Below are 22,420 nucleotides of genomic sequence, written 5' to 3' on the forward strand. Positions count from 1 at the left end.
TGCCTTGTTTTTTTGCTTTATTCACCTTTACCAGACTGGAAGTTTCCTAGGCTTAGCCACTTACATACATCATGTCGTAAATATTAAAATGCATCCTTATTGAACATAAACTAACATCTTGCTATAAAAATTTTTTGGATAAGATTTTGCAAATTTCAACTTTTTTAAGACTAAATGATTTTATTCTTGTGACTTACCCAAACTTTATTATATTTATATATAATTAGGGTCGTGTCACAGTTGATTAGATATTGCAGACATTTCATTAAATATTAACTCGGATTTTTCTAGTTGCCTTTCCTTATTTTGGAACCTTTTTTATTTTTTTCCTCAGGTCTCAAACGTTTTTTACAAGGCCTTTGAAAAGTTAATAGGCCCTGAGGTATAAGAGTCCAGCAGAACCTCCTCATAGCCCCTCTCATGTAGGGAGCTGTATACTAACAAAAAGAAGGTAAGTAACGAAGGAATGAATGACGTGAAGTCGTTTTCCCAAGGTGGGTTCCCTTCTCAATATTCTGGAATCTCAGCCCAGCCAGGCATCTGGGTAGGGAGGCCTCTCCCCTCGCAAACCCGGCAGCCGGCGCTCAGCGGACCTAGGCAGGGTCAGCCTGGGCCCGAGGTCGCGACAGGGGCCTGAATGCCGACCGCCGACGGCAGGCGAGGTCTGTCTTCCCCTAGCCCCACTCCCCCAGCTGGTGCGCATGGGCAGAACCGCAGCCCGAGCCCTGGCTCCCCTCCCCCACTGCAGGTGAGCCGCAGAGCCGTGGCCCCCACTCCCCGCAGCCCCGGGGGTGACGTCAGGCCTCTGGACCGCGCTCCGGCCCCGCCCCTGCAGGCAGCGCCGGGAGCTCGCGACTCAGCGGTGGAAGCCGGTCCCACTGTGGGACCCGCCAGCTGCGACAGGCAGAGGGGGCGGCGAGGCTCCGTACTGGGCTGCCGCGGCGGCCCGACGCCAGGGCGGGGAGCGTCCAGGCGGAGCTCGGGGCTCTGGCCGCGGCACACCTGCCCCGCCGTCCGCACAGCCAAAGCCGCTGCGGGGTCCGCACCCACTGCCCCGCGGGATCGCGGGACGCCCTGCCAGTCTCAGCTGTCCATCTCTGCCCTAGCCAGCCAATCACCCACGACTGCCCCGGCCGCACCTCCCGGAATCTCTGATGGACGTGCGGCTTAGCCTGTAATATGGGGGCCTCGGCCGCCTGGGCTGGGAGCGGAAGCCAATGAGCATCGTTTCAGGTGGGTGGAGGGAACGGACCTCGGGAAGGTAGCTTCGTTCGGGTTGCTAACGTCTTCCCTTGGAGATGGGCGCGCAAACGGACCAGTGGGTCTGGGGGCCGTGGTGACGGGCGTGGAGCTGGCCCAATGAGGGTGGGAGTGGGTGGGGCAGCCCGGAGTAGCAGTGCTAAAGGAGCCCGGCGGAGGCAGCGGTGGGTTTGGGACTGAGGCGCCGGTTCTGTGGTCGCGGCTGGGGACGTGCGCCGGCGCCACCATCTTCGGCTGAAGGTGAGAGGTGCGGTTGCCCCGGTCCGAAACCGGCGACCGGAGACCGGGGACGGTTTGTGGTGGGGGGAGGGATCCTCCGCGGCTCTGGAGGGCGAGGACGGAACCGAAGCGGGAGCTGGGGAAGAGAGAAGGGACTCTGGGCGGAGGGTTTGTGCTGCGGGGGCCGTAGATTCCTGCGAGGAAGGACATTGCGGGGTGGTGGCGGGGAACGGGACCCCAGTGGGTGGAGAGACCCCTGGCGGGGTGGGGAATGAGGTCCTTGAGAGTGAGAGACTCTTGCGGGGATGAGGGCCTGGAGGTGCGGGAGGACTGCCCCTGGGGGACTGGGGATGGAGATCTCCGCGTGGGCATGTGCGGACCTGGTCCTCGGCGTTCGGGATCCGTGCGGCGCGTGGTTGGGGGAACCTCGTGCGCTAGTGGGGGTCCCTGGGGATCCCACGAGTCTTTGCCTGTTTCTCAGGAGGGGAGGGAGTCTTGGGGCGGGCTGGAAAGCGCAATCCCGATTGGGGGTGGGGGGAGAGCTGGACGGGAAGGGCCCTTGGGTGGGCTGCTGGGTGGCTTAGGCCGGCTGCGGCACCCGGAGTGCGGTGCGGAGTTCGCCGAGGGGTCGGAAGGCGGGCGGCGCGCCTGGACCTGCTGGGTGGAGGAGGGACGCCAGGGCAGGGCTGCGCACGGCCGGGGCAGCGCGCGGCGGGTGAAGGTCTGATCAGCCGGCCGCGGGCTTGGGGAGGGTCGGGCTCCGCTGGTCCCGGGGGAGCAGGGCGGGAGGGGCGGCGTCAGACCAGGCTCTGTGGGGTTTGCGGGGGCCGGGGGTGGACGTCCGGCCAGGCCCGGGCGGCTTGGGGGGGCGAGGCGGGAAATGTGGCGGGGGCGCGCTGCAGCAGGGCGGCTGGGGGGGAGGGTCAGCCCTTGCTTCGGGATCCCTTTATTGTGTAAGGGATCTGGGCATGGCTCGCCGCGGAGTCTCTTCTTGGCCTTCTGCAGTGGGGGGGGGGGTCCAACCTTGAGCCCATAAAATCGGCCTGGAACGAGGTCGGAGGGAAGTTGAAGGCGCCGAGTCCCGGCGTCCGCGCGGGCTTTGTGGGCCTGCGGTGGGCGGATGCGGCCCGGGGACCGGCCAGGCCCCCAGCCCGGCCTGCCTAGGAACCCGGGCCTTGGGAAGGAGGCTGGCGACCTGGCGGGTCTGAGCTCGGCTGGTGAGTTTTGGCTAACGTGGCCTCTGCCTATGACCGTTATCTCCGTTCCTTAGGGCCTCTGCAGCTCCCTTCAAGATCACTGCGGTTGATGAAAGGGGGTGGGGTGGGGTGGGGTGGGGTGGGTAGGGGAAAGCAGGCGGGTAGATCCCTAGTGCAAAAGAAACAAAGACGGCTGTTTTCGCTGAATAATATAATGCCAATTTTAATACTTTAGTTTTGCCGAGATTTTTGTTTTTTAACATTGAAACTGAGGATTCTTTGAGTCAGGCTTCATTATTCTTGATAGTATCTCACTCTGGAAAACTTTAATCTATTTATTGTTTCATTTCCTTCATCCATCGGCCGTCATTAATTATCCTTTTAGTCCCATGCTTTTGATGTTTAAGTATGCCCTGTCTGTCACGGATCCTGGAAAAGTGGCCATTTTATGCATCTCCTTACTTCTGCATCTTAAATTCAGTTCCTCCCCGTCCTTATCTGGAGAAAGCATATGGTGTAATTGGGCGATATAGCACCAGCTTTTGCAGCAAAGAGATGTGACCCGAGAGCTTGCCTTTTTACTTGGGCCCCTTAGGGAAATCATTTCAAGGAAGACAGGCTGGATGGAAGGTGAGACAGAGGAAATTTTCAAGGGCACGTTGTATGGTGAAAGACTGTAGTCTTCAGCGGTTTCTGTACCTTCTTGTCATGTAGGAAGAATAAAAATTCCTGGTGTCAGTCTCCCCGCTTCAGAAACGTTTAACACAGTGTAAAGATATTCACAGAGGTGGCTTGGGCCATGAAGAGCAGTAGTGTCCTTTGCACTTGATTTGCATTTCTGCTCATTTTTGGTTCAACATGATTTTGATGAGTGAACAGACTTTCACTCAAGATGAATGACCTCAGTGGTAGCTTTACACAAATTGTAGACGATTCTGTTTCAGTTTATCTGTCTCAGAGAGATGTGCTATCATGGATCGTTTATCCAGCGTGTTTGGATTTTGGTATGCAAGATAGTCATAAAACTTTCCCTGTGCCTCTACCTACCATAGGCGCTGGGAGGCAGTTGAGAAGCTTAGTGGGTGGTGTTTCTTTGGGAGTAAAAGACGGCCTTGGGGATGGACCCCCAGGGGTGTGTGTGTGTCGAAAAATCAGTGAAGGTGATGGGGCTTCGACTCTGGGGTGGGGGGCAGCTGATAAATGATTTAAGTATAATTAGGCAGTTACTTCAGAGGACACCAAGAACTTTCAGATTCTGTCTGTTACAAAGAGTTTCCTATTTATTCCTTTTTTATGAAATGTAAAGCTTTTACCAGATTGTGCTAGTGTGTTCATTGGCTGAGCCTGTCCTCATTTTTCTTTTTTTTGGCCACACCATGTGGCTTGTGGGATCTTAGTTCCCCAACCAAGGATCAAACCTGGGCCCCCAGCAGTGGAAGTGCAGAGTCCCGACCATTGGACTGCCAGGGAATTCCCTGAGCATGTACTCTTGAAACCATAATTGATCATTGATCGACAGGCAGTAGGTAGTGTATACTACATGTCAAAATTTTCCCCTCCTCACCTTCCATCCTTGTAGCACGTGTTCTGGAGCTGAACTCTGGGTTTCCTCCCAGCTCTGTTCTTTGTTAGCTCTGTGACTTTGGGCCAGTTTTTGGCTTTCTCTGAACCTTGGGTTCCTCACCTGTAAAATGGAGATATTAAAAGCACCTGCCTGGTGAGCCTGTTGTGAGGATTAAGAGTTGATATATATACACTTAAACCACTTAAGAATAGCGCCTGGCCATCATTAGTGGTATATAACAACAGTATTTGCTGTTTTCAAAATTCTAATGTTACCCTTCCTACAAGGCAAAGCATTTGCAAGTGGTTTCCCTATTAAATACCAGCACTATCAAGACAAGTTGCCAGATGTGCAATGGAATGATAAAAATACAATATGTTTGGTAACCTCAAGTGAACAGTTAAAATGAACAAAACCTTTTCCCTGGCCTCAGGGACTCTACCATCTAAACAAGGATTTGACCACCTACTGCCTGCTGAGTCCTCTGGTACAGAGACAGAGAAGGGTGCCAGAAGAGCAGCACAAAATGTTAGGAGGAGGAGAAGGATTAAATTGCCAGGTTGACCTGAAAAGAACTTGTGAAAGGATGGCATTTGGGTCAGGATTTAAAGGAATGGTCGGGTTTTGGTGGTGGAGGAGAAGCCGAAGCTTACTCTGAGGGTCAGGACCGTTCATGTAATGTTGATCAGTAGGTATATAAATGCCCTCCTGTGGACCAGGGAGTCAGCTCACCATATAGCAAGGACAAAACCATCCTGGCAGTGTTTTGTTAGTTATAGAAAACTCTGGAAAAGTAAAAGGTAAAAGAAGTTTGTAATCCCACTACCCAGTGAAGACCCAGTGACTATTTGTTTCCTTTGAAACAAAAAAAGACGTTTATATGTAATTTTTCCCCACAAAATTGGGAACATATTATAATCACACTTTTGTGATTCCTTTTCTTCTTATGTTAAATTACAGGTGTTTCCCCACCTAGCAGTAGTACATACTAATAAATTTAAAATGTATTGATTTGATCAAATAATTTTGTAAGTCCATCAGTTACTTAAAAAAAAAAGACCTGCCCTAGAAATGACCTGTTAAGTTATTCTAATTTATAGTCACTTGCTAAATCTCAGCAGATAATTTACATGCCCATTGTAAAAGGAAAGAAATGCATGCATTTTTCTGAAGTATTGTATTGGGTATACAGTTTATACCTAATATGGATAATAAGAGTAACTTGTTATCCTATTTTTGTTCTAGTTGGACATTTTCTCTAAGAGACTTTTCTTCCTAAGGCAGAATGTGTCCTATAGTCTATCCACATTTATCCAGGGTGATTCCCACTTCAGAGCCATCTTCTTCCTAGCAGTGGGTAATGTATAGGTTGGGAAGACAGAAGACTTGTTATTAATCTTATTAGTGCAGTCTGGAGAGGTGATGTGTTTTTGAAACCATGCTTCAGAATGTACATATATGCATGAATATTTTTTCTATTGCCTTCTCCCACGTGGATGCCTTTTAGTTAGAAAGCATATTAGTAAATCTGTTGGTAGAAGTCTTAATGTTACGTGTTTTGTGATTTTTGTTTTACCCGATTGTATACTCCTAAAACTGGTAAGCATATCCTCTAATTCAGTTAATGAATTAGTCTGAAACACTGGTTTTCGACCTTTTTTGCCTTCCCAACATACCTGGTGGTAGCAGTGGTTCACCATGGCAACCAGAGAACTGTGGAGTGATGGTTCTCAAAGTGTGCTCCCAGGACCAGCATTAGCAGCAGCATCTGGGAATTTGTTAGAAATGCAAATGACCAACGGTCTCCACCCCAGACCTACTGAGAATAAGGCCTGGCAGTCTGTCTTCTAATAAACCCTGCAGGTGTTGCTGATGTAAGAGCCAAAGTTTGAGAACCCTGCTCCAGGCTATGAGTGTTTGTAATCCTTTACATTGTAACAACTAGTTTCTGAAGAATCTTAGCTATTTGATTCTAGTACATTCTTACTGGGTCTGAAGGGCTAGTATTTTGTTTCCTCTATCAGTGTTTAATCTTTTAGGATAAAAATAGCTAGATCTCTTTAAGAATCTGAAGAAAGTTATGCGTGTTCTCTTCAGAAAAGCACAGGTCTACAAAAAATTATACAGTGTATTTAGACCCATTTCAGTGTCTTCATGAAGCCTGAACTTTGTCTGTGCACTGAAGGTTAAGAACCTCTTGATGGGACTTCCCTGGTGGTCCAGTGGTTAGGACTCCACGCTGCCACCGCAGGGGGCCCATGTTTGATCCCTGGCTGGGGAACTATGGTCTCAAATGTCATATGGCATGGCCAAAACAACAAAAAAAACCTCTTCACAACCTGGGGTGATTTTTATTTCCCTTGCAGCCTTCCATCTAAGAGGTGCGTAGGTAGGTAGGCAGGCAGGCAAGAGCTTACCAAGAATCCCCCTCATTTGGGGGAGAGAGAGAAGTTGGGAGAGTTGGATGGAGGAGCAAGAGCAGCTGCTTCCTTGCCTTCTTGCATTGACCTGAGTGAGGTTTGTGATAACCTGGAATTTGGCTGGAAAATGACTTACTACTCCAAGTCATAAGGGAAGTGTTTAATGATGGTGTTGGATTCCAGACACTTGTCAGGCAGGAATGATGAGTCACGTCAGAAAGGTGAGTGACGAATGTAAAATCCTGTCACTTGATCTGCAAAGTCAGTCCCACAAGCGTGAGAGGAGAAGTAGCTTCAAGGACTATGCGTCGGGTTTTGGCTGACAGCTCCATGTGAGCCAGCAGTGAGCACTCAATAAACCACTGAGGTCTTAGATACAGTCATTGTAGAAGTCCCAGAAACATGCTTTGCTCTCCCTGCCAGGGCTGAGGCTGTAAACAGTTTCTTTTTCTTCTGCACCAGTCACACTACGTCTGGAATATTCTGTTTGCTTCCGGCCCCTCTAAAGGGGTGTAAACACATGGAGTCTGTTTCGAGGCGAGAGACCAGAGTTGGGGAGTGAGTCTTGGTGCAGGACGGAATGCAGAAGAGGAGCTGGAGGGGAGCAGCTGCAGGCCTTGGGAGTGGAGACCTGGACCGCCACCATCACATACTTGAAAGGCTGGGTGTGACACCAACTCATGCACTCACCCTCTGTGGCCTCATGGGATCACACTGAGATCACGTGGGCCATGGAGAAGCTGCAGGGGGCTGGCTTAGGGGAATCGTAAGAGTGTTGAGTCTGTTGTCTGAAGGGCATCTTCCCAGGTGGCACAGTGGTAAAGAATTTGCCAGCCAACGCAGGAAACAAAGAGACATAGGTTTGATCCCTGGGTTGGGAAGATGCCCTGGAGGAGGAAATGGCAACCCACTCCAGTATTCTTGCCTGGAAAATTCCATGGACAGAGGAGCCTGGCAGGCTCCAATCCATGGGGTCATATAGAGTGGACGTGACTGAGTGACTGTGCACACATACAGGATGGGAGGAGCGTTCTAGACCTGAGGTTTGCTCCACTGGTAGTCACCATGCATTTCTGTAGTGACATCCAGGTGGTTGCAGTCATTCTAGCACCACTCCCGGGGTCTTTTATCCTGAATTTCTGTTTTCGTTTTCTTAGTTTTCCTTTCCCTTCTTCTCCTTGTTTAATTTGTGGTGAGGGTGAAATAGGAGATGAAGAGAAAAACAGAGTCCAACTGCAACTTGTTTTTCAGCCCTCAGTGACTGAGGGTACATCTTGAGTGGTCCTCAGAGAACCAGTCATCATTTATGGTCACTCCTGAAGTTTATCTTGGAAACCCAGTTATTGTGGCCCTGGAGGGGGCTACACCAGCTTCTTCACTCCAAGTTCATGCATTTTGTTTACCAGAGCTTTTGTTTTTAAGTTTCTTAGAAGAGTTGTAAACCATAGCTTATTTCTAAATATCTGACTTTGTTTTCTTCCTCTTCTCGTAGAGGCGATCGCTCTTGGAGCTTCCTGTTTACAATGGCACAGAGAACTGGACTCGAAGATCCAGAGAGGTATCTCTTTGTGGACAGGGCAGTCATCTACAACCCTGCCACTCAGGCTGATTGGACGGCCAAAAAGCTAGTGTGGATCCCGTCAGAACGCCATGGTTTTGAGGCAGCTAGTATCAAAGAAGAACGGGGAGATGAAGTTCTGGTGGAGTTGGCAGAGAATGGAAAGAAAGCAATGGTCAACAAAGATGATATTCAGAAGATGAACCCACCTAAGTTTTCCAAGGTGGAGGATATGGCAGAATTGACATGCTTGAATGAAGCTTCTGTTCTACATAATCTGAAGGATCGTTACTATTCAGGACTTATCTATGTAAGTATGCCCTCTAAATAATCATGTGAGTTGGTGCCTGGGAATTCATGAAAATCGTACACACTGCCCTAATCAATGTGGAATACTCTCTGTCTCTGTTTAACATGACTATTTGTACTAAAGATGGGAAGATTGCCCCAAGTCTTACTTTGCTTTAAATCTTAATTTTAAATAATCCAGTCTGGATTAAATACACTAAAACGGATTTGAGACTTTTGTGCAGGGGTGCTCTGGAGCCTAATAAGATGGAGGAGAGCATGTGGCAGAAAGATCAGGGAGCTTAACATGGTAATGAGAGTTGCATTCACAGTAGGATAATACAGTGGGTTTCTAGTATACACCCAGGGGTGTAAAGAAGCGGGGCTGCGAGCTTAGAGGTTTCAGTGAAGAGCGAGACCAAGGGCATTGGGCACAGGGAAGTGGGAAAGCTGAATGCTGAGGTTTTTAAGAGGAAACAGTTCAGGGTCAGATTGAAGCTGGGGCTGTCCTGTGGTTAGTAGTTGACACATGTCACAGTCACTGACAATGTTGCTGAGCATATAGAAGTTCCCGAAAATAATAAGGGGTAAGGTTGAGAAGAAATATGCAAGCCAGATGCTGCAAGAATCTAGAAAGCCAAAATATGTTTGAAGGGATGGTAGACACAGGTGGTGGCGTTGGTTTAAAGAAGGCAGGGTAGTTAATTAGCAGCATCACGGGTGGACCTAGAGATGATCATAAATGAAGTAAGTCGGATGGAGAAAGACAACCACCATGCGACATCACTCATACGTGGAGTCTAAAACATGAGACAAACTTATCCACGAAACAGAAACAGACTCGCAGACCTAGAGAACAGACTTGTGTTTGCCGTGGGGGAGAGGTGGAGGAGGGATGGTTTGGGAGTTTGAGATAGGTAGATGCAAGCTATCATATAGAGAATGGAAGAACAGCAAGTTCCTACTGAATAGCCCAGGGAACTGTATTCAGTATCCTTTGATAAACCATATGGAAAAGAATATGAAAAAGAGTGTGTAGGTACACGTTTTCAAATTCTTTTACATATATGTATATGTATACATGAATCACTGTTGTATAGTAGAAATTAACACATTTTAAATCAACTATACTTCAATAAAATAAATGTAAAAGAATAAAGAAGGCATGGCAGATAGAAGGTAGATTTAGAAAGAAGAGACGTTGAGAGAAAGGTTTGACATTATAATGGTCTGAATTTGGGAAACCACTTGAATTTTAGGCAGAGGCAGCATTTGTACTACTAATGTTCAGACGTAAGTCAGAACTTCAGCAACTCAGAGGTCATTTTCCCATAGAATTAGTTTATTTAGTGGATGTACTGAGCACCTACTATGTTCTACCCCGGATATTCATTGGAAGGACTGATGCTGAAGGCCCAATACTTTGGTTACCTGACGTGAAGAGCTGACTCATTGGAAAAGACCCTGATACTGGGAAAGATTGAGAGCAGGAGGAGATGGGGGTGGCACAGGATGAGATGGTTGGATGACTCAATGGACATGAGTTTGAGCAAACTCCGGGAGATAGTAAAGGACAGGGAAGCCTGGCGTGCTGCAGTTCATGGAGTCCTAAAGAGTCAGACACTGCGTAGTGACTGAATAACAACTATGTTCCAGGTGCTGGAGAGAGTGCAGGGAACAGGCCAGGCCAATCCCTGCCTTCGTGATACTTCCTTATTAGGAAATGAAACAGGACTGTGGGGATGGCTTTCCCCCGTGAGTATGGGAAGGATTCTGAGAAGGTAGCATTTGAGCTGGAATCTGGCTGGTAGGAAGGAGTTTGCCATGGGAGCATCTGAAAAGGAGTAGTTCATTCATGACTTTTGCCAGAGTGGTTTGAATCAATCCTGATGGTCTCTTTTATTTTTTCTCTGTGAGTTAGGATGCAAAGTAAGAGAGTAAGAGGCACCAGGGTTGGGTAGGTGGCTTGAGGAGAATGGGGATGCCTTGGAAAAGGAAGGAAGCAAAGGATAAGAAAACAGTTGGAGAGCAGCGTTGGGAATCCAGTGGAGACTGAGCAGCAGAGTATATTTTTGCCTGGAGAGAGGGAGTGAGAAAACTGCGACATGCAGGGATTGTGGGCAGATCATAATGTTGAGATCAGAGAGGGATCCATTTTGGATGATCCCCTGTGCAGTGAATCGTGAAGGGCTGGAAAAGCAGGGACACAGCCAAAAATGTGTGGAGCACTGTCCTGAGAACAGGAGTCTGTCTTCACCTTGATTCCCACTGGCCCCTGTGGGCGACTGCACTTAGGACAGAGGACAGAAATAGAGGGGTAGGAGGCTGTGGGTAAAAGCGAAGGATGAAGGGAAAGGCAGTTCAGTTTATTGTAGCTATTCCTCATGACAACTCTAAGACTTTGCAAGTATCTTTTATTGAGTTTGACTTATTTCCAGCTTAATTCAGGGTCAACACGAGTAAATTATCTTGAATTTCTTCTCAAAGTGTGGCCGCATGGTCTTTAGAAAAGGAGAATCTTGAGTTTTTTAAGAAGTTCTAGGGTCTCAAGAGAGGTGAGGGTTTGGGAGGATCATACCTTCAGTTAGTGGGGTGGAGAAAAGGTTCCTACGGAAGATTCAGGTCGGAGCACTTGACTCTAAAGAAACCTGCTAAGGAATGGGGCTGTGGGTGGCCATGATTGCTAAGCATTGAATGAAAGGTGTGTTGGGCTTTGAAATGTACCAGGCAGTTGAAATTGATCAGTTGAGGTACCATGATACAGACACTATAATAGCTTGGCTGGGACCTCTGGGATATATTTCTATAGATAAGATACAATGTAAGTTACTTAGGTTACTAACAGGTTTGGTTATGTTACTTCCTTATATCTTTAGATTTAATCTCCCCAACATCCAGCTCTCTGGTCATTAATTTTCATTTTCTTTCGTAATAAAGTCATTTAAAAACTGCAAATGTCATCTCTACTGACTTTTTAGCTTTGTTTGTTGTTGTTGTTCAGTCGCCAGGTCATGTCCAACTCTTTTGCAACCCTGTGGACACATGCCCTTCACAGATTTTGATGTGTAGTATTTTTATTGTTCAGTTCTAAATATTTTCTAACTTCTTTCTTCTTCAACCTGTAAACCGTTTAAAAGTGTACTTAAAAGTGTACCTAAACGTTGGTTTTTAAGTTATCTTTGTTACTGATTTTTAAGTTAATTTCATTTTAGTTAAAGAATATAGTCCACATAGTATTTATCATTCCTTGCTTTTGTTGAGACTTGCTGCTTGTCGCACACTGTCACTTACATTTATGAGTGTTCTGTATGTTTGTAAAGAACGTATATTCTCTTTTGATGGCTGTTCTGCTCACTGCGTGCAGCCTTAAGTAGTGGGATTTTAGTCCATCATATATCTAAACTGACTTGTTTTCATTCAGGGCACCATGGTTAGCTGTCTGTCACTGCCTTTGATTTTTGCAGACTCAAACAATTGGGAAAAAAAAAAGAATGTGTATTCTGTTACTGTTGGGTGTGGAGTTCTATATGTGGCCATTAGACTAAGCTTTTTAACTGTGTAAACTTTACTAATTTTTTTTCTTTGTCTATGTGTTACTGAGAAGTATCTTAAAAACTCGCAGTGTATTTGATCAAACTTACGTACATATTCCTTAAAAATATAGTTTTGCGTGTTGATGAGTTTTTATATGAATGAATGTCTTAATATATTCCTTTTTGTGTCTGTTTTTTTTTTCCTTTTGCTCAGCATTATATTTTTTAGATTCACTCATGTTACTTTGTGTTAATGTAACTCAGTAGTTCTCAAAGGTGCTTCATAGACTCCTAGGGGCTTCTTCAGGACCCTTTCATGACATCCTTGAGACCAAAACTGTTTTCATGACTTGATTTGCCCCTTCACTGTTGACACTGATACTGATGGTGCGAAAGCCGTGGTGAGGAAAACTGCTAACTCCTTATCACGGGTGAGGCAGTAACCCCTACTGTCCTGGTGGTTGTGCTGATCTAGTTTTGTTCAAGAGCGTCCTTGATAAAGCAGGAGAAATGATGGGTTTTATGAAATCTCAGCTCTTGGGAACGTGTCTTTTAATATTCTTTGTGATTAAATGATAAGTATGCATAAAACACTTCTGCGTATTGAACTAGAATGGTTGCTTTGAAGAAAAGCATGAAAGTAGAGCTATATGAGTTGCAAGCTAAACTTGCCATTTTTTTTTTTGTAATAGAATACCATTTTTATTTGATAGAATGACTGGTAGATAAGCTATGGTTAATTGACACCAGGGTACTTGGCCAGCCATTTTCTTGAAAATGAACAGGGACTTCCTAGGTGGTCCAGTGGTTAAGACTGCACCTCAAGTTCAGGGGATGTGGGTTCCAACCCTGGTTGGGAAGCTAAGGTCCCACACACTGTGCATGGTGGGGTGAAAAGAAAATGAACGGAGTGAGCCTGACACTTCAAAGAAAACAATTGAATATATTTGTCAATAATGATAAAATTTGATTTTCCACATGAAAATTAAAAGTTGCATCTGCCACTGAACTTAATACCTTGTCAATACATAAAACCTTTCTGATGAGGTAGATGGCAATATTAATGAATGTTTTTTTTTTATAATGTCATATAGTGTGAGATGTTATCATTTAGAAGACTTGTATAATTCATTGAGCCAAAGTTTTCCAAATGATGTTTACATGATGTTACAAACTCATGCCTGGGTAAAAGATTCGTTCAGCATACAAGTGTTCAGCCAGTGACTTTGATGTGACAGAATATGGAAAGTTCACTGACAGGGTGTCAGATGTTACATTGCATCTCATTTTGAGAAATTCTCGCTTGTCGAGTTTTGGTGTAGTATCAAAGAGAAATATCTATAACTTCATGAAAAGACTGCTAAACTACTCCTCCCTTTTCAAATTAAGTATCAGTGTAAGATACTTCATGTATTTCAGTCAAAACAACATCACAAATAGATTGAACGCTGAAACAGAATGTTGAATGTTTTCTATTAAGAAAATTGAGTGTTTTCTATTAAGCCAGACAACAAAAGATTTGCGAATAAAAACCAGTGCCACTCTTCTTGCTTTTGTTTTAGAAAACAAAAGGTTATTTTTCCTAAAAATATTATTTTTATTTTTAAATGAATAAATACACATTTGAAAACCCAGTTTATTGATATTTGTATATTTATATAAAAATACATAACACAGAAGATTTGGGGGATCTTTAACAGTTTCTAAGAGTAGTCAAGTGCCCTGAACTATAAAAGTACTTTGTTCATTTTTGTGGAATGTAATGTTCCAGTGTAAGATTTTTGTCCCAATTTATTTATCCTCTCAACTGATTTTGAATATTCCCCCTGTCTCCCCCCAAGTTTGGGGCTATTGCAAACATTGCTTCAGTGAACAGCTTTGGTCATGTCCTGGTGCGTATAAGCATGGCTTTCTGTAAGGTATATAACCAGGAGTGGAATTTCTGGGTGACACAGGACATGCATATCCTTAACTCATATCTTGAGCCTTTCTAGATAATACCTGAGATAGATTTCATCAGTAAACACACGGCCCTCTAAATAGGTATTCGGCACATTTAATAAGGGGAGGATTTACAAACACGTGAATAGAGTTGAGAAAACAGATGCAGAAATGTTGCAGTATCCTGCCACTAGTGATGGCTGAGAGCCCTGGACCCACAAGAAACAAAGAGCTGGTACCTTGATCAGGAGAGGATGCTTTGTGGAGAGGGCTTCCTGGTGGAAAGTGTGGCCACTTTCAGAGGGAACCTGACGCCCTGGCCTGGGGGGTAAACATCCTGGCCTCATTCTCTCCCCACCCTCAGTCTCCTGCTGCCTGACTCAGAGGAAAGGGAATTTGATGATATGTTTCTTAGAGTCAGTCTCAGTTCTATTTGGGGAAGTGCATTTAGTGTATGGTACAAGGTATGGGCAAGGTTAATTTTTTCCCCCCAGATGTCTATTCAATTAGTCCAGTGCCATTTATTGAAACACAGCCCTCTCTCCACTGCGCTCAAGTGTCACCTTTATCATAAATCAGGTGCTCACAAATGTGTGCTTGACTTCCTGTTCTGTTTCATGGGTCTGTTATGCCCATCCTTGGGCTGATGTCACATTATCTTGATTCTTACAGCTTTATACTATGTCTTATGTGCTTTGCAGATGGTGCTAGTGGTAAAAAACCCACCAGCCAAGGCAGGAGACGTAAGAGATGTGTGTTCGATCCCTAGGTGGGGAAGATCCCCTGGAGGAGGGCATGGCAGCCCACTCTGATACTCTTGCCTGTAGAATCCCATGGACAGAGGAGCCTGGCAGGCTACAGTGCATAGGGTTGCAGAGTCAGACACGACTGAAGCGACTTTGCACATACACAGTATGTCTTGGTATCCAGTATGGTAAACCCTCACTTTTGTTCTTTGAGATTGTTTTGGTTGTTAGGGCCTCTGCATTTCAGTATAATTTTAGAACCCTCTTGTCAGTTTTTCATACACACAAAACCTGATTGGAATTTTAATTGGATTTTTGCTGATTCGGTAGATCAGCTTAGAGGAGAAATGAGATCTCTACAGTATCTGTTCCTCTAGTTCTTGTTTTATTAGTTCTTAATCTTTCGCAATATGTTTTAGGTTTTGTACATCCTTTATTGGATTTATTTTTAGGTATTTAATCTTTTATGCATTTAAGTGGTGTTTTCCATGTTTTTAAATTGTTACCATGAGGTAGGAATACAGTTGCCATGTTTTTACAGTTAACTTTTATATATTGACTTTATATTCACCAACCTTACTCAGTTTACTTACTGATTGTAATAGTTTTGTTTTGTTTTGTTTTGTTTTTTTTGTAATAGTTTTGTTGAGTCTTACGGATATTGAATACACTCATGTTGTCTGCAGATGACAGTGTTATTTTTTCCTTTCTAATTCTTGTACGTTGCTTTATTGCATTGTCTAAGAAGTTCAGTAAATGTTTGCTGGATAGTAGTGGTTATTGAAGGCATCTTTGTATCAGAAACTTTTCAACATTTCACTACTAAGAATGATTTGTTTTGAATATTCTTTTATCAGATTCAGGGAAGTTTCCTTCTATTGCTAGTTTTTATTCTGCATGGATGAGTTTTTTTAAATACTGTTTACATACCGATTCCTGTCCAACTCTTTGTAACCCTATGGACCGTAGTCCGCTGGGCTCCTCTGTCCATGGAATTTTCCAGGCAAGAATCCTGGAGTGGATTGCCATTTTCTATGCCATTTTAAATACTGACTGGGTGTTAATTTATCAAACATTTTTCAGCTTCTGATCAGACGATAGTGTGATTTTTCTGGTTATTTAGTTATTGTGGTGAATCGTATACTGTATTTTTTAGTGGTAGACTAACCTGGCAAGGACCAGTATTCTTTGTATATATTACTGGATTCCTAGATTTTGTTTGCTAATATTTTGTGTAGAATTTTTGTATCTATATTCATAAAGGCGATTGACTGAAAATTTCCCTTTCTTATAATGTCCTTGTCATGTTTTGCTGTCAAAATTATGCTGGCTTTTTAAAATGAATCTGGGACTATTTTATCTTTGTATTTTCTCTCGAAGAATGTGGATAGTATTGATGTTATTTCATTTAAAAATAATGATATAGTTTCCTTTGTGGGGAAGTTTTTCTTTCATAGTTCTTGAATTTTTCAGATTAAAAACTTTGGGTAACAGTTTTGATAATTGAGTTTTTCTAGGAATTTGTGTATTTCATCTAAATTTTCAAATTAATTCGCCTGATGTGTTCCTAATAACCCTCTTTTCTCCTGTAGGATTTGCTGTGATGTTCTCTTGCATTCCCAGTACTGAGCATCTGTTCTACCCTTTTTAAAATGAGTCTCACCAGAGGCTTATCAATTTTAGTAATTTCAATCATGTCTTTTTATTACTTGAGCCTATGACTGTCTAGGATACAAGATACAAGGGCATTAAAAGTAGACTCATAGGAGCTGCTGCTGCTGCTAAGTCGCTTTAGTCATGTCCGACTCTGTGCAACCCCATAGACGGCAGCCCACCAGGCTCTGCCTTCCCTGGGATTCTCCAAGCAAGAACACTGGAGTGGGCTGCCATTTCCTTCTCCAATGCGTGAAAGTGAATTCGCTCAGTCACGTCCAACTCTTAGCGACCCCATGGACTGCAGCCTACCAGGTTCCTCTGTCCATGAGATTTTCCAGGCAAGAGTACTGGAGTGGGGTGCCATTGCCTTCTCCAGACTCATAGGAGACCCACATATTATTCTGGATTTTAGTTACAACCGTCACCTCTGTGCCAGTTACTGTATATGAGAGGTTGTGGAGGTAATCTGAGGCTCTGGGTGACCTCACGCTCTGGGCAGGCAGTTAGATCAAGGGGAACGAGTGTGCGTGTAGGTCACTCAGGGGTTTACCTCCCTCCCTACCCGGCTTTGGGCTGGTCTATTTCTGGTACTCTCTAACCTCTCAGGGTACACCAGTTAGGGTCCCAGCTGAAAGCCTGGGATGTTTACCATCCTCCTGGGTGGCTTTTTTTTTTTTTTTTGTAAAGAAACAAGGTCTGTTGTGCTGTAGAGTTTCCCATAGTCTGGATTCTGTTGATTGCATTCCCATGGTGCCTCCTGTAAACTGAATGCAGAGGCTTGATCACATTCGGATTCCAGAGGCACAGGATGCCGGCTGTCTCACTTCACGATGCTGAGATGGGTCAGTGAGTCAGTTTGGGCTTTGTCGGCCTGATTCCTGTTTTAGGAATGTCTGCCCTTCCTGAAGGGTTTTAGCACCTGTGATGGGCACTGTCCTGATCCATCATTTCATTAGGAAGCCAAATGGTGATAATTTAATGTCATTCCTTCTATGTTTATTGGCTTGATACATTATTTATTAACTCACTGTGTATTACCTGCCCCTCTCCTGCACACGGAGAAGGCAATGGCACCCCACTCCAGTACTCTTGCCTGGAAAATCCCATGGACAGAGGAGCCTGGTAAGCTGCAGTCCATGCGGTCACTAGGAGTGAGACACGACTGAGCGACTTCACTTTCACTTTTCACTTTCCTGCATTGGAGAAGGAAATGGCACCCCACTCCAGTGTTCTTGCCTTGAGAATCCCAGGGACAGGGAAGCCTGGTGGGCTGCCGTCTATGGGGTCGCACAGAGTTGGACACGCCTGAAGCGACTTAGCAGCAGCAGCAGCAGCAGCAGCAGCTCCCGCACACACACAGTTTTCTTCAAGTTTATTTTTTATTGTTGTTCTTTTTACAGAATTTTGGTCATTTTCCCCCCTAAGGAGTGATAATGATGAATATTTTAGTTATCCTTTCTGTGCTCTTCATTTTTATCTTTAATTTATTCAATTTAACTTTCATATTTGTCAAATTATTTTTATCTCTGTACCTCCTTTTTCTTTTATTATCTACCTTTGTTGTGTCTTTAAGAGTCTACATCATACTCCATTCTGTTGTAGCCATAAATCTATTTCTTCAGGTTTTCTTTCAGCTTATTTTATAGAGAATGTCCAGAGGTCATTTCTCTCTGTGAATATTCTGGATGATGAACTTTCCCTCATTATGTAGGGTTGTTGTTGTTCTTTAAATTGTGTTGTGTCATAAGTTGGTAAGTTTTCTGACCCCATGGGCTGTAGCCCTCCAGGATCCACCGTCCATGGGATTTCCCAGGCAAGAGTGCTGGAGTGGGTTGCCATTTCCTTCTCCAGGGGATCTTCCTGACCCAGGGATCGAACCCGAGTCTCCACATTGGCAGGCAGGTTCTTTTCCCCTAAGCCACATGTGAATTTCATCCAGGTGTGGTGTTTGCAGATGGTGTGAGTGAATTGTTCTTTCTTCTTTTCCTCTCGGGTGGATGTGTGATTTCTTCCGAGGGCTGTGGTTGGGGTGGAGGTTTGTGTGATGCCCCCAGTTCAGTGCCCTGTCTCTAACAGGAGACTGTCATATCTGCTCCATTGCACTGGCATCTCTACCGGCCTTAGTTTTCTGGTTCTCTAATCCTTCAAAGCTTCAAAGTAATAATGTATATGTGTATCCCTGCTTTCTTAAACTGAGGCCCAGCCCTAAAGGATGAGTAACATTTTCCAATACTGGATAGAAGATGGGTGTTCTAAGCAGAGTGATAAGCATACAGAGAAGCTTGGAAGCATGAAAGCAGCATCAGTTCAGTTCAGCCGCTCAGACTTGTCCATCTCTTTGCGACCTCATGGACTGCAGCACGCCAGACTTCTGTTTGTCACCAACTCAGCAGCATAGGGTGCTGAAAAATTAATGAGTCTCTTTTGTGTGCTAGTGTTTTTGTATGTCTCTTTTTGGTTTGTTGTTCAGTCAGTAAGTCCTGTCTGATTCTCTGCGACCCCAAGGACTGCAGCATACCAGGCTTCCTTGTCCTTTACCATCTCCTGGAGTTTGCTCAGATTCGTGTCCATTGAGTCAGTGCTGCTATCTAACCATCTCATCTTCTGCCACCCCCTTCACCTTAATAACTGTTACTTGCTGTCGTAAAACCTGTACAAGCTTCTTTAAGACTTTGCAGTTTTTCAAAATGTTCTCATGACTTTAGGATTTCAGTGTTTCTGACTATTCAGTAGGCATTCTGTCCTTTTAAGAAGCCACAGTCTTAATATGTTGAAGAGGGATTCATTATCTTTCCCCACAAGTCAAATGATTTTTCCTATCCACCCATAACTTTTCCATTCTCTGAAGCTTGGTGACCTTGGAGTCAACTTTAACACACGCCTTGAATGGATTTCTCTAGTCAGAGTTCTGAGTGCTATTGAGTTTTTAGTCTACTTTCTTCATGACTCAATTCTGCTCTTTTTTAAAAAAATTAATTAATTTGTTTTTGACCATGCCATGCATCGTGTGGGATCTTAGTTCCTCGACCAGGGATCAAACCTGTGCCCCCTGCACTGGGAGTACTGAGTCTTAATCACTGGACCACCAGGGAAGTGTCCGCTGCTCCGTTTTTGCCTTGCTTTTCTCTCCTGCAGGCCTGTTACTGTGCCTGGAGACACCTCCACCTTCTGCTTCCCACCTCTTGCCTCTTCAGGCTCTCTTCCATGTGGCTGCCAGGTTTATACTGTGTGAGGAATGCCTCCTCCCTTCCATCACACTTCTCCCTGAGCCCCGGATACCTAATCACCTGGAGAGGACAGAATCTCAGTGCTGCCATTTGCCTGTCTAGGCTCTTCCTCTCACCTTCCACAGAACAGACCATTGTCAGCTACACTGCCCTTCACTCTGTCCTGGATGTACCCTCCCAGGCTGTACCTTCTTACTGTTTTAATAGGAATTCCTTTATCCTTCGTTTTGACCTATTTGTCTTTAGAAAGAACATCAGCAACCCTCTGGGCCTGGACGTTGCACCTGGTTTTACTGTTTCTGACAAGGTGGCCATAGGCTCGTTGTTTGTTATGCTCCAGAGTTTTCTCTACTGCAAAGACCTGTGCATCTTTTTCTTTTTGTATCATTCTCTTTTTAATACCTTATATTGCATCTTATTTAATGTATCTTTATTGTGTTCATACCTAGAGTGTATCCTTCTTAAAGGTGCTTAACATCTTGCCTGTGTATTCAAACAGTAATGAAGCCTACTTTGAACTTAAGGCCTCCAGAGAGATGGTTTTAACATCCCCACCGCTCTTCTTCCATGTGACTTGGGGAAGACCAAGGTGCAGTGATCAGTTAATGCAGGAGCCCAGCATTTGAGCTAATTTTGAGATAGAAGTTTAGCTCTTTAAGCACCTCAGTTTAGTATCTTCACTTAAACCTCTGTCACTGCTCCTCTTTGGCAAGCACAGAATACTGATGATTATTCCATCTTGTTTTTTGATGACTTAATCATACTTGTGAGACTTACTCATCTGTAATCCTAGTTCTCAGAAAAGCCTCCACCACATGGTGGACACACATGCTGGAATGATTTCTGATTACAAATGTCGTTGTTAGGGTCTGTTAGCATACTGTACATGCTATGGGGTGTTAGACTGAATTTGCACATTTTAACTTCGTTTGAGTTCTTGTTCTCATTTTGGGCTAGTCTGCAATTATTTGCCTCTTACAAATGAAAGTGCAGTGTAACTTCATGATAGAGATATCATCTCATTTTTGAATAAAAAAGTAGATGTTTATATATTACAGTTCATTGAGATATAGTTATGATTTGTCAAATTTACTGTGTGTAAATGAAACTCAAAAAAATTTTAATGTTAAGATTGCCTCTTAGTTTTTTTACCATTAATAAAATCTGTTTTTAATCATCTCTTGTTTCCTTTTTGTCCTGTGGGTGGCAGAGAGAGGCTGGGCTAGTCAGACTAGAGACCCGTTGGTAGAAGGTTGGTGGAAGGTGTCAGGGTGCTGGGTGCAAGACTGAGAGCCAGCCCCGCATCTCAGAGTGTGATGCTGGATGTGAGAAAGCCAGCGGCTGCAGACCCAGGGGTCAGCTAGGGAGGGGCAGGTAATTACTGTGGCCTCGGGCAAACAGGGAGGGTGTCCATCTGGTCAGTTTAGAGGTCAGGCCAAATCGGTGAGCTCAGGCAGGGGGCCCTTGCTTGCCTTTGTTTTAGTCCCAAGCACTAATCTAGGTAGGAAGTGCATTCCATCTTCTGTTGGGAGGGAAGCAAAGATAAAGAACAGCTAGAGAGTTGATTCTGATCACTTCAACTTTTTTTTTTTTCCGGCAGCCTTTCCTTTCAGCATCATTAACTGCTGCATTCAGAGCAGCATGGTCTCGACAGTGCCCCCTGGTGGCCACTGTCAAGGGTTTCAGCCTTTCTAAGCAGCCGATGGTTAGAGGCCCCTCCATGCTCCATGAGGGGAACGAGCATCATCAGTCTTCAGCCTTTTCTAGGGTCCTCTCACCTTTAGACTTAGAATCACCCAAAGTAAAGGGTCTGGTTTCCAGTGCAGCTGAGGTGCGTTCGGCCCGCCAGGACCAGAGAGTCTGGCAGCAGTCCTAAGCACTCTTGTTTTTCCATTATTCCCAAAGTCAGTTCTCAGAAATCATGTCTGTGTGAATTAAAAAAAAAAAAAAAAAAGGCAAAAATGCTCCTACTATTAATTCTGAGTAATGATTACCTTACTGATGAGGAGGGTTTTTATCTTCTTAGACTTGTGACTTAAAAATTATTGAGGGCCTCCAAAGAGCTGTTTATGTGGATTATTTTTAATGATATTTACTGTGTTTAGAAATTAAATATTTTAAATGTTTATTACCTCATTTAAAAATAAACCTGTAACAAGTTGACATAAATTACTGTTATGAAAAAAATCTATATTTTCCAAAAAATATAATTGATATTATACCCAAATTTGACCATGAGTATTTCCTTCAAGATGAATTGCAGAGTGGAACCTGAAACCACCGTGATGGACTTTTCCTACCTCGTACACTTTCAAGAGAATGAATTTGAAAAAGCAAATGACATGCTGTTTGAATAATGACCCTGTAAAGCCATGAAGCATTTATTATTGTTTCTATTTGACAGATGAGGGAATTGAATCTAAGGAAGTACCATTTAGCAATCGCATCTGTGGGAGAACCGCTTGTGGTTTGGAATTGCCCATTACGGGCTAGATTTAATTTCAGGGATAGATTAATTATGCAAATGATAAAGATCCCCTGTTCACATTACTGTGTGGTTTGTCTCCTGATTGGACCCCACCTGATAACATGCAGTAGTTTTTAACACTGTATCTTATTTTTATCTGTTCTAGACCTATTCTGGACTCTTCTGTGTAGTCATAAATCCTTACAAGAACCTTCCAATTTACTCTGAGAATATTATTGAAATGTACAGAGGGAAGAAGCGTCATGAGATGCCTCCACACATCTACGCTATATCAGAATCTGCTTACAGATGCATGCTTCAAGGTAACTGGAAATGACGTTTACA

At 44.3% G+C, this 22,420-nt stretch overlaps 1 protein-coding gene and 1 non-coding gene across 14 annotated transcripts in view; both read left to right on the forward strand.

The window, feature by feature from the left end:
• The first annotated feature begins 827 nt into the window (after positions 1-827).
• MYH10 (myosin heavy chain 10) overlaps positions 828-22,420 on the forward strand; it is a 121,575-nt gene continuing 99,982 nt past the window's right edge. For 5 of the 13 annotated variants that reach the window (XM_086358957.1, XM_086358964.1, XM_086358961.1 and 2 more), the window contains exons 1-3: positions 1,433-1,500; positions 8,152-8,527; positions 22,242-22,398. In XM_086358957.1, the coding sequence (XP_086215083.1) occupies positions 8,183-8,527; positions 22,242-22,398 (502 nt within the window). In that variant the 5' untranslated portion in view covers positions 1,433-1,500; positions 8,152-8,182. Of the gene's footprint in view, positions 1,234-1,432; positions 1,501-2,044; positions 2,201-2,225; positions 2,697-8,151; positions 8,528-22,241; positions 22,399-22,420 lie in introns of those variants that run through there. The other 8 variants (XM_086358959.1, XM_086358963.1, XM_086358968.1 and 5 more) reach the window with 5 other exon arrangements.
• Positions 11,842-11,981, forward strand: LOC147352057 (small nucleolar RNA SNORA79). Its single transcript, XR_015148500.1, has one exon. It is a non-coding gene; the product is annotated as a small nucleolar RNA SNORA79 (small nucleolar RNA).

The sequence above is a fragment of the Bos grunniens genome, chromosome 19 (genome assembly GCF_055505025.1).
Source record: "Bos grunniens cultivar Pamir isolate PY7600 chromosome 19, Bosgru_T2T1.0, whole genome shotgun sequence".
Classification (NCBI taxonomy): domain Eukaryota; kingdom Metazoa; phylum Chordata; class Mammalia; order Artiodactyla; family Bovidae; genus Bos; species Bos grunniens.